Source organism: Vigna unguiculata, chromosome 9 (genome assembly GCF_037176805.1).
Source record: "Vigna unguiculata cultivar grain cowpea cultivar isolate G323 ecotype 2 chromosome 9, ASM3717680v1, whole genome shotgun sequence".
Taxonomy (NCBI): domain Eukaryota; kingdom Viridiplantae; phylum Streptophyta; class Magnoliopsida; order Fabales; family Fabaceae; genus Vigna; species Vigna unguiculata.
In genome coordinates this window covers 42,808,579-42,826,806 of record NC_140800.1, presented here as the reverse complement: position 1 = coordinate 42,826,806, position 18,228 = coordinate 42,808,579, and the positions used below count along the sequence as shown (strand labels likewise).

The following is an 18,228-nucleotide window of genomic DNA, read 5'->3' as shown; positions in this document are numbered from 1 at the left end:
AGGCAGCTAACAAAGTTATACTCAAAGCTCTTAAAAGGAGGGTCTTGGCCAGTAAATCACCTTGGCCCGAGGAGATTCCCAGAACCCTATGGGCCTACCATACAACACAACAATCAACTACCCACGAAACCCCATTCAGCTTGGTATACGGAACAGACGCACTATTACCAGTCGAGATCGGAAACCCAGTAGAAAATAGAAAAGAGTTGGCATCAGACTTAAATGAACAGGGAGTCCGAGCCAATTTGGACACCTTAGAAGAAGTCCGAGAGCTAGCCAGAATCACAGGAGAAGTCGTAAAACAACGCGTAGAACGAAGGTATCGAACCAAAGTAATCCCTCGAGATTTCAAAGTCAACGATCTAGTCCTAAGAAGGGCACACATAACCGAGGTCGAACACAAATTATCACCCAAGTGGATCGGACCTTTTCGAATCAAAGAAGTCCTACCTGGGGGAGCATACAGGGTAGGAACGTTGGATGGAGCCACCATTCCCAGGACATGGAATGCGGCAAACCTGCGCTTCTATTTTAGTTAGCATTTTTCTTATTCTTTCAAGTTTCGTTTTGTAAATTGTCAGAATGCTTTTAATTAATTAAAACCCCACACTCTTTTTCCCTACCACATCGGAGGGTTTTTTAACGAGGTGGGGGGTTAAAACTTATTACCTAAACTTTGTTAATACTCTCATTTTGCTTACCTCGGTCCGACCTAGCTACGAGCTAGACATACAAAACCTCAGCACGCTGAGGGTTATCTCGGTCCGACCTAGCTACGAGCTAGACATACAAAACCTCAGCACGTTGAGGGTTATCTCGGGCCGACCTAGCTACGAGCTAGATATACAAAACCTCAGCACGCTGAGGGTTATCTCGGACCGACCTAGCTACGAGCTAGACATACAAAACCTCAGCACGCTGAGGGGTACCTCGGGCCGACCTAGCTACGAGCTAGACATACACGCTGAGGGTTACCTCGGGTCGACCTAGCTACGAGCTAGACATACAAAACCTCAGCACGCTGAGGGGTACCTCGGGCCGACCTAGCTACGAGCTAGACATACACGCTGAGGGTTACCTCGGGTCGACCTAGCTACGAGCTAGACATACAAAACCTCAGCACGCTGAGGGTTACCCCGGTCCGACCTAGCTACGAGCTAAACATACAAAACCTCAGCACGCTGAGGGTTATCTCGGGCCGACCTAGCTACGAGCTAGACATACAAAACCTCAGCACGCTGAGGGTTATCTCGGACCGACCTGGCTACAAACTAGACGTACAAAAAACTTCCGCACACTGAGGGTTATCTCGTTATGAGCTCAGCCCGCATTACTGCGTATCGAGGAGTTGCGCAAATACAACCTTATTGTAAAAACCTCTTTTGAGAACCTTAAGTTTAAGGACAACATATCACGAAAAGTCAGTTCTTATGTAAAGATCACACTAAGAGTTTTTTCTTTTAGAAATGCGAGAAAAGCACAAAACCAAAGGCGCACATCGTTCATATATGAAGCCAAAAAAGCTTACAACAAAATTCAAATTCAAATCTCCCAAAAGAAAACTAACTAAGCTCGACCAATTGACCATCTACTATCTCTTTAGTAATGTCAGCTGCAGATATATCTACATCAGGGTGAAGTATCTTCACCTGGTCTAAAGCGAGTTGGAACCCTTCCTTCAAGGTCGAGCACAACTGATCAGTAAGTTCCTCTTTCTCGCCTTCCAACACTTGACATTGAGCTGATAAACCCTCAGCCTTGGGTTTCAACTTGTCCATCTCAGCTCTCAAAATGCTTAGCTCAGCCTCTGTATCCTCGAGAGCTTTTTTCATCTTCGCGAAGTCTTCCATATCGAGTCGGAGTTGTTCGATCTCTTTATTGGCAGCAGATAAATCAGAAGCGGCTTTCAACTCTTTCCGCTCAGACGCTTCGAGACGATCCATGAAGAACAACGAGGAAGCTTCAACTTGGTGGATATTGCGAAGAAGCCCTTCTTGAACCGAGGAGAGCTGACGACCTGAAAGCAATTTATCATCAACAGGAAAGTAGTTGTTAGCCCGACCATGCACCAAGTGAGCGAACTTGTCATCCCAAAAACTCCTCTTAAAGCCCAAAGCACTGAGCGGAATGTTATCCGTGGAATCTGAAGCCTCCGAGATCAGAGGTTCGACTCTCTTTCTTTTCAGCTTAGGATCACTCTGAGTGGTTTCCTGTTCGCTCTCCAAAACTATGGCTTTTGAAGAAGAGTCCTTTGTCCTCGAGCTCGCCCCGACCTTATTCGACTCTTTCTGCTTAATCCGGCGAAGCAGTTCTCTCTGTGACAGAGCCATCTGGCGTTCTGATAAAGTCAGACAAGTTAAACATCAGTGGTGAGTTCAAAAGATAAATCTGAAATTTAGAGTGCGTGGTTGGGCATATACCGATGAACAACTTTAAGTCTACTTTGCGATATTCAAGGTCTAGTATTTTTCGAATATCAAAGACGACCTCTAAACCCTCCAATTTAGCACAGCTCTCCCTCTCAGTCAATGTTAGCTCCTCCATTTGGCGAGCACCTTGCGGAGTAGGAAGCCTAGTCCAGTACAAGGGAAATCCCTCCAGCAAGGCAGTATTATGCTCAGGAGCAAGAATTTTCAGGAAAGCACCCTTGCCACCTTTGTACGAGGATTGGAACAGAGTGAGGAGACCACGACCACTGACGCTATTCAGGGAAACCCAAAACTGTTTAGGTGAGCTCTGTTTTAACTCAAAGAAATAGAGGAACATAGGGGCAGTGGGGTTGATGTCTAGACCAGCACACAGAATTTGGAAAGCTCGGACAAACCCCCAGCTGTTCGGGTGAAGTTGTGCAGGAGCGACATTTAGCATGGTCAGCAAATCTTTTTCAAACTCACTAAAAGGTAATCGAAACCCCAGCCTCTCGAAAAGAGTAGCGTAAATGAAGGTAAATCTTTGGACAGGCGGGAGAGTGCCATCCCTACATACAGGTTCGTCTAACTCACAAACCCCTACAACCACATCTTTCTCGTCATCTTTACACAATGCATGATTCTCCCTAAAGGCCTTGATCCTCTTTGTCGTACATAAACTAGTACATTCCCTTTTCAAACTCAAAGAAGCCCAAGGATATTGCAAATCGTAGGATGTCATCTCAAAACCTAAAACCCCTAAAACTTTCGCCCAGAAATTAAAACGCGAGGAGAAAAAGCAGATGGCCTAATCTGAAAAAGAAAACAGGCCAAGATTGAAACAAGTAGAGTAGCGAAATGGGAAAAAACAAACTCAACTCTGTTTTGTGCGAGACTTTGGGTAAGGACTGCGAGAACAGAAACCCTAGCCAAATCCCTAAAACTTGAGGTGTAACACAGTTCAAAGATTCCTTCACTTGTTAAGCACAACTTCAGAACCGTCAAGTACCAAACTATGGTGATGAACAAGAAGAAAAAGGAGCATAGAAAGGAAGGAATACCTGGAAGAAAGGAATGCGCGAAACTGGTTTGACGAACGGAAGAACAAGAACAAGAGTCCGCTTGAAGAGTTTCCTTCTGGCACGTGAGGTGGTTATGTTAGAAGATAAAAGGCCTGGGAACGGTTACTTTTCAGGTTTAAAAAAGGACCACATGATTCAAAAGATCCACCCAGTTGATGGCTAACACGTGTAATGGTTAGGTAAAGGATAATAAATGTTGTCAGAAACGTCCAATCAAAGTCCAGGATGCGACCCTTAGCCTGGCACACCCGACGAAGGGTCGGAGGGTTGTGTACTGGGAGGAGACCAGCTCAGATTCCGATCTGGCTGATTGTTTCAATTGTGATATAGCCAGCTCGGATTCCGACTTGGCTGATGTGTTGAACACAGGTATGGTTAGCTCGGACCTGTCTGTTAGGTCAACTGAGGATACGTCTAGATAGGACCCCAACGTCCAGCGCCACAACCGAACTCAGAGAGCAAAGTTAAACGTTGCTCTTTCAGCGGTAGACCAGGTCAACACCTTTGGAGACCTAACAAAGGCCCACTACGAGATGACCCTGAAATATAGGATGCAGTCTCCCCAAATTGAGGAGAAAATCCGGAGATTATCGAGGGACTGGGTGGTTACTTGGCTGATTCCCTGGATAAGCGTTTAGAAAATAGGAGCAGTTCTGGAGGAATCGGGGTTGGTTACTGGAGGTTACAAGAAGCCGCATAAAAGGACCAAAAGGAAGCCTAAGGAAGGGGGAAAAAAAGATTGAGAGCTAGAAGAAGTAAAAATCGGTCTGGTAGTGAATTCCAACTGAGTTTGCTAACCGGAACATATATATATATATATATATATATATATATATATATATATATATATATATATATATATATTTTTTCTTTTTTGTGGTTACCATTGGATTGGAATGTGAAAGGGTTTGAATAAAATATTAGATCTTATATACTTATTAAAATCTAAATCAAAATTTTTTTAATTCAATAAATGTTGTGATTATTTTCATTATGATTTTGTGACTGAATATGAAATGAGGTGTAGTGATGAAAAAAGGAAAGAAACAGAAGGGATGCCGGTGGAGAAAGCAAAAAGGAAGAAAGAAAATAAAAATAAATGAATGATTTCATAATTCTACAATGGAAGTTGAAATATATGGAAGTGCATGAAAAAGGAATGAATGGACCAAGTTATGGTTGGACCCAGAGTTAAGAATTGGGCTCAGTAAACAGGCTTCAGTAAAGAAATAATTGGTTAAACCACCTTAGGGGACTTCTTCCTGCACCCAGTATTTTTCTTCCTGTACCTCCAAATATTTCATAATGACCAAAAAAACTCTTTTGACTTTGATTAGGTTTAGCTTTTTGTGGAGGGGTATTTGGGGCCGGATTGTGGAGGAGGGGTTTAGGTTTTGTTGTAGTGTAACGAGGGCATACCGGAGTGGGAAATTTGGATAATGGTATCGAATCAGGCGAGAGACAAGTAGATTATGTGTTAGAAAATAATGGAGTGCAGGAAGAAGCACCACATGTGAATGAAAGTAGAAAAAGAAATGGAAAAAGGAGGGATGCGTTAGAAACATTGATTTCGTAGCCACGTGGGACCTACCTAAATCAAATCAAAAACGGCCAAGTTAAACGTGCTTTTTTATACTATTTATTTTCTTTTCAAGTAAGAAAAAAAACAACAACTAGGAAGTCAAATCAAAATCAAAAGCACAATCGAAGTGAAACCCCTGAACTGAACCCAAACGACAATTCTTCTCTTGGCAGCGTGGGGACACTGTTGTGTTCGGTGTGCAAACAGACGAAACACTTTCTCTCCAAACCCAAGCAACCCACCTTCTTTCCTTTCTTCATATCTTCAAAACTCAAAATAAAAAAGAAACAAAGAGCGTTTGAAACAGCAGCAGCAGAAGAAGAAAACGATGGGTTTAGGTTGGATAATGAATCAACAATGCAGAAGGTGGACGACAAGTCGTGTATGTGGAGCAACGTTTCTGTGTTGCATGTGCTTTATCCTCTTCACTCCCACAATCCCTCGCTCTCCAAAGCACCACCAATTCGTTGACATGCGTAATCTTCTCGGTAACCACCCGCATTGTGCGCGAGATCATAATTTTGGGCTGAATTTTGATTAGGTTGCTTCATTCATGTTCTCATGATTTTGGGTTCTCCAGGAGTACCCAACACGTTGAATGTGATGACCAATTTCCCGTTCTTAGTTGTGGGGATTCTGGGCCTTGTGCTTGCCCTCCAAGGAGGTCTCTTCAACATAAGGTTTTGGTTCCTGCGAAGTGAAATTGGTTTGTTCCTTTTCAACCATCAATTGACATCGTTGTGTTGTTGCAGTTCCCAAGGAGAGGTTTGGACATGGGCACTGTTCTATGCTGGAATAGCTGGGGTGGCTTTTGGCTCTGCTTATTACCATTTGAAACCCGATGACCATCGTGTGTTGTGGGACACTTTACCGGTTAGTCAGTATTCTATGTTCGATCATGTGATCCTGCCATTGCTCTATTGTTTTCAAACTGGTTGATTGATTCAGTGCCATGACAGGTTTCTGGTTGAATTAACTCCTCTCAATACTAAAAATACTTTCCTTGCTAGTTGTAATCAAGTGGGGTCACTCCTTATTGTCCCTTTTTTTGTTCTTTATTGCGAAGCTCACTGGTTTTGTGGATGGCAGATGATGGTGGCTTTCTCCTCACTTTTCTCTATCTTGGTTGTTGAGAGATTTGGCCAGAGGATTGGGCTGTGTTGTCTGTTTGCACTCATTGTTGCTGCATTTCTATGTGTAGTTTATGAACGGTTAGTTTCTTCCTCTTTTCTAATTCTTGCTTATTTTGTATTGGATGCTTATACGCCAAGTGAAGGTGCTGAAGTAGTCAAGTTCTATGCTGAATTCTGTCTGCTAGTTGGTTGCAGAATTTATAATGATATTCGGTTCTGCATGATATTCCAGTTGACTCTGCCTCTAGCTATTCCAGTAATAGCACTCATGTACCGCTCCAAATACACTCACTCAAGATATTGGTTTATGTCTACAGGTAAGCCGAGGACTTTGTAATTCTTTTGTTTTTGCTGAGCAAAGTTTCTATGTGACTTCGTTCCTTCTTTTGGATGTGGAAAACTACCTCTATGTATAAATTTTAAATGTTAAGTAAATATGACTTCATCGAGCCAGTGTATCATCTAGGGAGAAAGTGCCTAGGATATATCGTAAAATCTAATATAGGAGCATTTCTTTACTAAGCAACTTGAAATAAAGCTTTTCTTTAGTAAGTATTTATCAGTGTATAATGTTTCCTTTTTTGCAACCTGCTGTCATTTCTGTAACCCGGTTTGTAGTAGCCTCACAGGAAAAGAAGACTACAATAAAAAAACTAAACCCTATGTCATTTACTGAGTTTGGGAGGATTCTCATGCTATATTTAGAATGCTTGATATGAGAAAAGGATGCTGTCATTCCACTTCATAGTTGCATTAACTATAGCTCTGATGTTTAGTAGTGGATAACTAATAGCATTTTTAACTTAAGTCTTTACTGATAAGGTCTTATTTGGATTTAAGTATATATTGGTGAAAAGAATTGAGTGTTTTCTATAAGCTATAATATAAACTTGAGCTCTTAACTTTTATAGAAATTTTCTTATCTAACTTTTTCAAAAACTAAGAGGCGTAGTTTATTTTTGTGACTGGGAGTATCCAAAAGATGATATATGTTGTGAGATGGTTGAGGAGTATTGAAGTTGACTTAGAATTGTGTGATTCAGAATATTTATGCTCGGACTTGATTGTTTTGTGCTTTTATTAGTAGACCTTCTCAGAAATAATGATTATTCATGAAGTACACCTTCCATTGTTTTATGTTTACGGGATATAACTCTTCTAAGTTTTTATAACCGCCATCTTCATTCTATCCATTATACTTCACATCTCGAATTGGCTATGCCTTGTTTTGATTATTATATTGGACAAAGTTCACCATTATACTTTAGAAATACATCTTGATGTATGTAGTTCACGTCCTGCATGCCAGTCCTTGTGGTCCTGTGAAAGTTGAAACAGGCTTGACTAGTAACCCACTGCTCTAAATTGTGCTATGTTCCTGATTATGTAAACTTGAAAGAAAATAAAGCAGCTGCTAACGTATGATTTGAGGATATCCAAGTTGTGCATATGCTCTGAATCCTGAACTTTCCTGCACCAGGGATTTATCTGCTTGCAAAATTTGAAGGTGTTACTGACAAGACACTGTACCATGTAAATAACTACATTATCAGTGGGCATTCTTTGGAACACTTGTGCTTAGCTCTGATCCCAGTTTCACTCAGCGTGATGCTCATCTACAGGGAACTTAAGTTTCAAAGGTAATAAATAATCAAAATGTCTTGTGGCTATGCTTAGACATCGGTATATCGAACTGTCTTGTTTTTCTTATACACTATTGGCTTGGTGACAGAATAATTGATGTTAAAGATCGACCATGAGGCACACAGAGAACTGATGATTGTTCATTTGCTCCTGGATGGTCGAGTGAAAATGCCTTAGGATTATATAAACCATGGTCGGCAAATTAGATGAAGTTCTCCTCCATAACTTGTAAGTGTTACTAGTTTAGCTGTACAGTGGGGCCAAATTCCTTTATCTTTGTTTATAAGGGAATCTCTGTTGACACTAATCATGTGAATGAAAGCTTGTGCCTTTAAGATTATATAGGGATGTCATATGTATGGATGACGAACTGAAGTGAGGGACAAGAGGTTTCTACTTTGAATTTGTTTTTCTCTGTCGTTGTTAGCCCTTCTGAAAACTGTGACAGCATCATTGATGCATCAACGTGAGAATAACTAAGATGCAGAAAGCACGATAGATTCTGCTGTGAACTTGTAATGGATGAATCCAGGTGGCAAAAGATGATTGGGATTGACATTAGCAAATTTCGTGGCACGTGGTGGTGCTTTAGATGCTTACCTGGCAAATATATGCTTCCTTCACATGCTGTTGCTTTGTCCTTTTGAATAACTTTTGTGTCTGCTTATTTTATGGCTCCTAACATATTCATAATCATGTGCCTTGTACCCATATACAAATAAATATTTATTTGTATTACGTTCGGTGATCTTTCGTTTTCTTCTGCCCCCACCCTCTTCTCCATTATGGTAAAGGAAGATCAAATCTTACAAGATTGCAAAATTGTAATATAATACTTAAAAGATCAAAATTGTTCTTAGAAGGAGATGAAATAAATGACTTTATAAGACGCACCGAAACTAGGTCAGAGGTTATCGATAATGTTTGGCTCCAACACCTTTATTTCTTGTACAAATGTTCTTACTTATTTTGTAGAAAAACTATTGAATAAACTTATATTTAATGTTTTTTTTTCGTGATACAATTTTAGATTAATATAAAATAACTGACTTAGCTATGCTTTGAGTTCTTGCAAATATCTTTTATTTTAACCACTTTAACATTTTGTTTGCTTTCAAGTGTGTATTATTTACATTAATCTAAAATTGTATCACGATAAAAAAAAGTTTGTAATCTTGCTTTTTTTCAGTGAATTTTTTCTCAATGAAATATGTATCCGGAAAGCATTGAAATGGTATTTCGACATATGTAACAAGTATTTAGGTCAGGGTTTCAAATCATATTAGTAAATTATACATTTACATTAATTTAGATAATTTTCATACAGTTTATTTAATTAAAAAATATTAAATATTATATTTTTGAATTGCATATTTAAATTTAAATGAAATCATTTTAGCTCAATTTATTTAATTAAAAAATATTATGTGTTATTTTTAGTTAATGATGTATAGTATTTTAAATTAAGATTTAATAATTTTAATGTGTAAAAAGGTTGTGGATTCGTGAAAGAAAATTTGACATGCACACAAAAAATTACATTTTTAATTTAGAAGAATGAGACGTTGATATTTTTGTTATTTTATTTGTATTGTTTATTAATTTTTTAATTATTGTAATTTAACTATTTTTATCTTATGAACAAATGTGACATTAATTTAGGTATATTATTTGAAGTTTTACATGATCTAAAAAATCGTTTCAATCTTTTACAATTATTTTTATTCAAATATTATTTTATTTCTAGTTTTATTTATAAAAATTCATTTTCCACAATTTTAGATGTGCAAGAAATGTCAGATAATTTGTAGATATTTTCAAGTTGAATTCTTAGTTATTGCGGGAATAATGCTTTGACCAAATGTGAGCAGTAGATATAAATAGTTTTATACTATTCATTCTAAATTGATTTTAAATACAAGGGCAAATAATGATTTTACAAATCTATCAATAAAGTTATTTTTATCTATTAATTATCATTTACCAATGTTTTCTTTACTTATCTTCACTTCTCTGTTTTTTTGTTCTTAATCTAAACAACGTTATCTTTTACGTTTTTTTCTCTCACTTTTATATTTTCTCATTCTCATTCCCTCAAATTTAATTCCTAGTCCAACGGTTACTTTTAAATATTTAACATGTATTTGTATTTTTTAAAATTCTTATTACTATCAATAACTATAATGAAACTAGCACGCAAAAATAAAAAATAGAGTTTTTAGGTAAATGTACTAAGTTAAATATTTAACAATTTTATATAAATAAGATAATTATGTTTTAATTATGTTTTTTTTATTTTGATCATGTTATGAACAATCACTCACTTGTATATTACATAAAAAAAATAGATTTATTAACGAACAAAACACGTTGATAAAGAACACATAATTGTAGGGAAACAAAATTATCGATGGTAAAAAATTTTGTCGATAAAATGATTGTCAATTAATTTTATCGATAAATTGATAAATTTGTTGATAATTACTGATAATATTTTTTTCGTTGGTAAATATTGTGACTTGGTTTTCTAACTCTTCTTCTTCCTTCTCCTTTTCTTATGTCGTTGTTCATTTTCATCACCGTTGTTTATCATCATCATTGTTATTGTTGCATCCACCACATTTGGCTCCACCTCCCTCTTCTCACACTCTTCGATTGTCCACCTCTTACTCCTCCTCCATCGTTGTCTTCGTTAGTGTCATTGTTACTATTATTGTCTAGTCTTTCTCTTTCTTCTCGGTTTCTTTTTCTTCCTACTTTTTTTCTTCTTCTCACTCAGCTCCATTTTATTTACACACATATCAAAATAATTTCTAACAAATTTTTAAAAAATTAATTAATGACGAAACCACGATATTGTCAAAAGTTGAAACGAATATTTTGACCCATTTTCGATAATTTTATAGGCAAAAATATTCGTTAGTAATAAAAAATCTACATAATTTTTATCGACGAATCCATTACTAAAAGCCTAAAATGTGTTAGTAAAATTTGTCAATATATTCTTTTATCTATTTTACCAACAAACTTTTTCCATTAGTAAAATTCATCATTAATTGAATTTTAATTTTAAAATACTACTTAAATTAAAGGTTAAATTATTACAGAGATCCCCATTTTTGTAACGAGATCTCAAGTAGCTCCTCTTCTTTTTATTTAACTCAATTGCATTCCTATTTTGGAAAATTCATTGTTATTAGGTCATTTTTCTTAGTAGTATACTAACGGTGTTAATTATGTGCCACATGTCACTATTGAATGGGAAAAGTCTCACTGTAGTCTCTGTATTTGTTGTTTTGTCTCAATTTGATCTATTTTTTTTAAATTAAATCAATTTCAATTCGTATTCAAATTGAGACAAAATTTTTACCTTTATGTAAATGTCACAATGACATTTCTAACAATATCAAGTTTTTATTTTACATTGAATTTTAAATATTGTTTCAAATATATTTATATCAATAATTTATAGACAAATGTTAGAGTTGGTTTAAAAATAATAACTTTATAAATTGAATTTTAAAATTTAAAATAAATATATTTATTTTAAATTGTTTTAAAATTTTATATTTGAATTTATAAAGTTAATATTTTTAAAAAAACTTTAACATTTATCTATAAATTATTTATATATAAATATTTTTAAAAAATTAAATAAAATTCAATGCAAAATATACATTTAAATAAACTTAATTTTGCTGAAATTATCAATTATAATAAAAATATTGATAATGTTAATTTTTACCATTATCCAAGCTATATTTCATTAGCAAAATCATCTCTTCCAAAGCTTTTAACCTACTTAATTCTAAATTTTTACCTTACTTTTGTAAATAAATACATTTTGGGTTACATTGATCTAAGTATACCACTAATCCCCATTTTTATGTCCTTTTTATAGATCAGAAGTTTTGCTCCAAAAGTCCAGACAAACGAGTGATCCGGAATAGTAAGGAGAAGAGCAAAAATGTCAACAGGAAGCGCCCGACGACACAGAGCCAGCGCCAGGCGCTACTGCTGCTCACCGCCTGGCGGGACCTGGACACCACCAGGCGGTAGCTGGATGTTGTGCCCATTGTTTTCTCGCTAGCGCATGGCAGTGAGAGGCTTCCGCCAGGTGCCAGTTTTCGCTGATGTGGCAAGTTGGCTCTTTTTCTTCTGTTTTCGCGAGGGGAAAAGGATGTTGGACATTTTGGAGCTCGAGCAACGCGATTTGGAGCACTTAGAGGGCTGCTAAGGCTAGTGGGAACTACCCTCTCTTCCTCTTTGTAACTTCTTCCTTTTCCATCTCCCTTTTGTAAGCTTGAGCTCTTCATGACAATGGAGAGCTAAACCCATTGTTGTTGGGGTTAGATGTAGCCACTGAACTTTCATGTATTTTTGAATGATTTGAATATATAAATGCTTCTTCTATTGATTGCTAGTATCTTTGTTTATGTGCTTAAAGCTTGTTTTGTTTTGACTATTCATTGCATGATATTTGGATCATTAGGTATTGGAAAATATCTCTTGAAACCTAGAATTGGAACAAAATACCTAATGGAACTTGTATCTAAGAATAGAACTTGACCCATTAGTTGTCTTAAACCCTAATTTGTAAAGCGGGTTTGTTTATTTAGGGATTCAAGGAATTGACTCTAAATAAGGAAACTTAGGCTCATTCAACTAAGGAATTAGAGTTTGAGTAGACTTGTGGGTTGACATTAGTAATTAATGGAGAAGAGTTTTATTGCTTAATATACATGAGAGTGAAGTAGGTAAAGTCTAACTCCAACAATATCAATCCATTGCATTTCTAGTCTTTACCATTTTCTAGAGTCTTCAAATATCCAAGTTCAATTTTACTTGTTTATGAAATATTTACTTTCTTGCATACAAAAACCCAAATTATGAATTTATTCATTAGTTTAAATTAGTCACTAATTACGCAAATATTTAGTATACACGAGTCTCTTGGGAAACGATATCCCGGTCTTACCGGTTACTACTTGCGCGACTTGGTACACTTGCCAAAGTCTTAACAAATATCATTGTAAAATTTATCTAAAAATTAAATTTGGTATAAAGATGGAATTGATTCAGTTTTAAAAAAATTGGGATAAATTGAGACAAAATAATAAATACATGAATTACATTGAGACTTTTCACATCTAATAATGACACGTGATACTATCACTGCCATATCACATTGTCTCTGTCATGTGGCACAATGACAGGACATATCGACATGTGACAATTTTTTTTATTATAAAAAAGAATTAAAAATATTAAAAAAATCACGTGCTCACATGCTACATAGTTAAAACCATTAATATACTACTAAAGGAATACATAATTAATCGAGTCAAATAAAAATAAGGAAACCTACTTGAGACTTCATTATAAAAATGGAGACCTTTAAGATGATTTAACCTAAATTAACTGCTTCATGTATTTTTTTTTTTTTTGCCTTTCCGATTATATATTATGATTAGTAAGAAAATATACTAATATATTATGAATAAAACTTTTACATTAGTTTTAAATGGTATAAAATTTTAAAAAGTATATATTATTTTTGTATTCATTTCATTATTTGTAGTTCTAGAATATAAACAGATGTTTCGAATTTAGTATTTTGAGATTAAATTCATATTTATGATGTATTAGAAAATAAATGATTTAAAAAAACTAAATAAAAATATCAAAATGGACATATAGTAAAAGTTACAAAATGTTTAAATAAATTACAATTATTTTCATAAAATATAACGTTCAAAGCTAAATTATTAATAAAAACTCTATATAATTATGTATCTATATCAAATAATGAATACTCAATTGAATCACCAGTTAGTTATCTTAATTTAAAATATGTTTTTGTTGTTTAATCAATATTTTTATTTTAATGGTTATATTAATTATACTTAATAACAAGAATCATTTAAAAAAAATGTCATGATCTAAAATTAATAACTATTTTTTGAAGAATTAAAAATATATTTCAATCGATAAAAAGAAGTTCAGAGAGGTGGGACCAGTGATTGGAAAATTTATTTAGGAGTTTAAATAGTTCTATTTCATTTAATGCAACTCTTCCCATTTCCAAGTAATAGTTATATTAGGTTTGACAGAATCATGGCTACCAGTCAAAATTTTATAACATTCTGAGTCTTAAAAAAAGTATATCTTAACGATACAAATTAATAAATACTTTTGAAATAATTAAGATTAAGTTACTCATGGCTCATAGAACCATTTCTTAATTAACCTTTTAAAGATATTAGTTAGGATTTTCCTCTAACTTAATTTTTCTTTTGAATAAAAAGTTGTTACAAACAAAACTCCTGAAATTTGACATGTCATGTGAACTTTTAGATTTCTGGAAATAACTTTTCTGACACACTAAACATATTCTATCCGTGAGAAGTTCAGTGAAAAATAATATGAAAAAAGTACATATAATGAATTTTATTATATAAATAATGTTAGATAATATAAAAAAATAAGGAGTGAAAGTTATCATTGTTAATATATTTAATATTTGGAAGGAGAAATTTGATATTGGAGTGTTTTTATTTATAAAAATTAAACGTGAAAGTTCATAAACAACTTGGAAGTGACGACGACGAGGAAAATAAATTTCTAATTGTAGAAACCTTATATATGGTTATTTGTAGATTTTTGTTTAGACGAAATTTAATGGTAAGGAGTTATGCATGAATTATATGAAATATTATGACATTATATTTACTTTAGAATATTAACATTTTATGTATGTAATATTTTTCATGTTTGTACGTATTTATTCAAAATCCGTCTTAAAAATTGAGAGAAATAAAAATGCTAAGTGTCGGTGCTCTTCCTGACGGTAGATTTTGACTAGGACAAAGCAAAGTGCCACTCGTGTCATCCTTTTCGTAACAAACCATTCTTACTTTTCTTTTTTAACTAAAACATTTATTTCACTGTTTAAATATTACCAAGTGTTGAAAAAAATAAAGTATGTATCCCATGTAGGATTAAAGCTAGAAATGGACCACATAGTAGGTTGAGAAGTAAGGTAATTATTGACTTTGGACTCAAGCAAGTGCAACATCCAAATTCATCACACAAAAATAAAATAATTGAAAACTAATACTTATTATAGTTACACCGTCAAGTGTCAATCAACACATGAACAAATTCAACGTGTGGATCTCAGTGTAATCTTTTCATCCCTCACAATGGGTTAAAAAGGAAAATCAACAGCAACAATAATAACTCAAAATAATGATAAATTAATTATTGCATTGCAGTAGTATTTCATTACTACACTGATTTTGACCAAGGGAAAGCCCTTAGTTCTTATAGTTTCACTTTAAATGATTAAAGAATTGCATGACACTGGTGATGACTGTTTACAACATTATAAAAGGGGAGGTTGCTCACTCAGATATCATAATATATTTTTGCATTAAATACAGTCAGGAAAATATTAATATTTATTTAGTTTAATTTTGAAATAATTTAATATTTACCTTTTAAATTAATTAGAAATATTTAAAGCGTATTTAATGTATGGCTTGATACACAAGAAAAAAAAATCAGTGAAGGAAAAAAACGTATGGCCATAAAATCCTGATATCTGTGTTATTCTCTGTATCAAGTTGTCAATTCAATGCATGTATTTATCTTTACACGGGCGTTTCAATTTATTTGTCTTTAGCATGTTATGTAAGACATTTGCCGAATTTAGTACATTAAATTTTAACAGAAACATATTTTCAAGAACAATTCTTCGATTTACATACACCATAGTAGTTTCAATTTATTTAACGTGAATCCTTGTTTTGTTTATAAAAAAAAAAAAAAAAAGATGAAAAAGGAGTGGACCCAGTGTTACCGAGAGTTCACTCAACTGAATCACATGTTAGGAGGCCAACAAACTGAGAAGAGAACACAGCAGAAGAAAAATTACTGGGCACAGAACACAAAACTTGACTTGGTTTTGAAGTTTTATAAAATTAACATGAGGTTGGAGTAGGATTAAGAATTATGATTATGATTAGACATAATAGACAGAGAACAAGGCTGGAAATTCAAATTAAGTAAATGAAAAGAAAAAGACCAGTTACTGCAAAGAAGAAAAATAAATAATTAAAATTAAAAAAAAAAAAGATTCCAAAATTGGTGAGGTGGAAGCATCCACTTTTGGTTCTGGGTACCTATCTCTTCATCTCACTCTTCTCTTTTGCATCTACAAAACTTGTTCTTCTCTCAACCCTCTTTCCCTCACTTCCCTTTCCCTCTCTCACTCTCTCTCTCTCTCTCTGTCTCGTTTCTTCACTCTTCACTCTTCACTGCACTTTCTTATTTCCCATTTTATTTTTTTTTCTTTTTTATCAAAATGACGGACCAGTCCTCCAAACCCAACGGAAACGGCGCAATTAACGGCACCGCCGCCACTAACGGCAATTCCGCTCCCGTGAAGTCCCAACTGTACAACCCCAACCGTCAAGTTTACCGACCGCAATCCCACTACCACCGCCGCGGCCAGCGCTCCCACCGCAATCTCTGCTGCTGCTGCTGCTTCTGGACCATCCTCACCGTCCTCGCGGTTGCGCTCCTCGCCGCCATTGTCGGCGCCGCACTGTACGTACTGTACCGCCCGCACCGTCCCGAATTCTCCGTCACCAACCTCCGCATTGTGAAGATGAACCTCACCTCTTCCGCCGACTCTCCCTCGCACCTCGTCACGCTCTTCAACCTCACCCTCATCGCCAAAAACCCCAACAACCACCTTATTTTCTTCTACGACCCCTTCGCCGTTACGGTCTTCTCCAACTCCGTCCCCGTCGGGAACGGCTCCGTTACGGCCTTTACCTCAGACAAGAACAACCAGACGAGCCTCCGCGCGGTGCTGTCTGGTTCGCAAGATCTGGACACTGATTCGTTGACTAACCTGAGATCGGGTCTGAAGATGAAGAAGGGTTTCCCCGTCGAGATACAGATGGATACCAAGGTGAAGATGAAGATGGATTGGCTCAAGAGCAAGAAGGTAGGAATTAGAGTAACGTGCGACGGAATCAGAGGAACGGTTCCCGCCGGCAAGTCTCCGGCAGTGGCTTCCGTCGTGGACTCCGAGTGTAAGGTGGATCTTCGAATCAAGATCTGGAAGTTTTCCTTTTAATAATAAAAATAAAAATAATAATGTCTTTTTGGTTGATTGATTGTTATTATTATTGCGAAATTCGTTATTATAATCCACATCTTACCGATTTCAATAATCAATCCCATCATGGATTCCTTCTCTCTCTCTGTTTTTTTTTTCCCTTTTTTGACAATTGCCATGAGGGGATGGATTGATTATGATTTATGTGGTGAGAATTAAAGGTGAAATTTGTATGGAGGAAAATGAATTTTGAGCTTGTAATATGAGATTTAGGGCAGAAGGTCCTGAATTTAGTTTTTTTTTTTGTTTTTTCTTTTTAATTCGTCATTGTAATTTGTTAATGTAATTTGATTTGATTCAAAGCTCTTACAGTGATGCAACTGAAAATTACATGTGGGTTTTGAAATGTATGTGTCTGGTTTTCTCCAATAGATCTATGTTTGATGGATCCCCGATCTGCCGAACATGATTGAACCAGATTCTGTACATTGGTTTTGGTGAATCAGAACATTACACGATGTAAACAATTAAGAAAGCAATAAAGGAAACCAGAACATTGCATTTTGCTTCTTCATTTATCGATAAATCATTAAAATGCATGATTTTTTTTATTTATTTTGTGTTCCAAATATGTAAAACCGTTCAAGAATAATAAAAAACCGTAGACTTTAATTTTGGTGTATGTGTAATAATTTAATATTAAGAATTACTTGAAGTTGTAAATAATTATAATAAAATTAATAACTTTTAATCAGATGACAATTAAATATAATATTAAACAAATACCATGTATTTTCATATTGTATTACATTTTAACCTCCATTAGTAACATGCTTCACTTGTGTTTTACATATTTATTATATCTGATCACTTTACGAATTGAACTAGTGAGATTTAAGTTAATAATTTATAATAGATTATATGTGTAAAACAGTATAATTTGAAAATATGTACGTCCTGAAGCATGGGTTGAGAGAGAGAGAGAAAATGAAGGAATGAATTTGATTGGCATGGCAATGAGAATAGTAAGAGGAGGAAAATGACTTTACGAAGGGCAGTGAGTAAGATATGGGCGCAGACTGAGATTTGAGACTTTGGAGTTTGAAGAAATACAAACCCTCTGCATCTATCTTTCTGATTTCTGAAATGTGCCCCCACCCCATTGCTTTTTCCACTGCATTGCACTGTTAAAGCCTGTTCCACCCTTGAATCGTTATTGTTGTGTTCGCACCAAATTAAACACTGT

General features: G+C 35.1%; 2 protein-coding genes across 2 annotated transcripts; both read left to right on the top strand.

Annotated features, from left to right (window-relative positions):
* The first annotated feature begins 5,166 nt into the window (after positions 1 to 5,166).
* Positions 5,167 to 8,599, top strand: LOC114162852 (Alkaline phytoceramidase (aPHC)). Its single transcript, XM_028046833.2, has 7 exons — positions 5,167 to 5,560; positions 5,653 to 5,752; positions 5,825 to 5,945; positions 6,162 to 6,283; positions 6,401 to 6,522; positions 7,686 to 7,845; positions 7,938 to 8,599. Exons 1-7 carry the CDS (start codon positions 5,401 to 5,403, stop codon positions 7,963 to 7,965), a joined length of 813 nt encoding a protein of 270 aa, XP_027902634.2. The 5' UTR covers positions 5,167 to 5,400; the 3' UTR covers positions 7,966 to 8,599.
* A 7,470-nt stretch (positions 8,600 to 16,069) lies between these two features.
* LOC114196317 (NDR1/HIN1-like protein 13) lies at positions 16,070 to 17,556 on the top strand. Its single transcript, XM_028086923.2, has one exon. It carries the CDS (start codon positions 16,218 to 16,220, stop codon positions 16,998 to 17,000), a length of 783 nt encoding a protein of 260 aa, XP_027942724.2. The 5' UTR covers positions 16,070 to 16,217; the 3' UTR covers positions 17,001 to 17,556.
* The last annotated feature ends 672 nt before the right edge of the window (positions 17,557 to 18,228 follow it).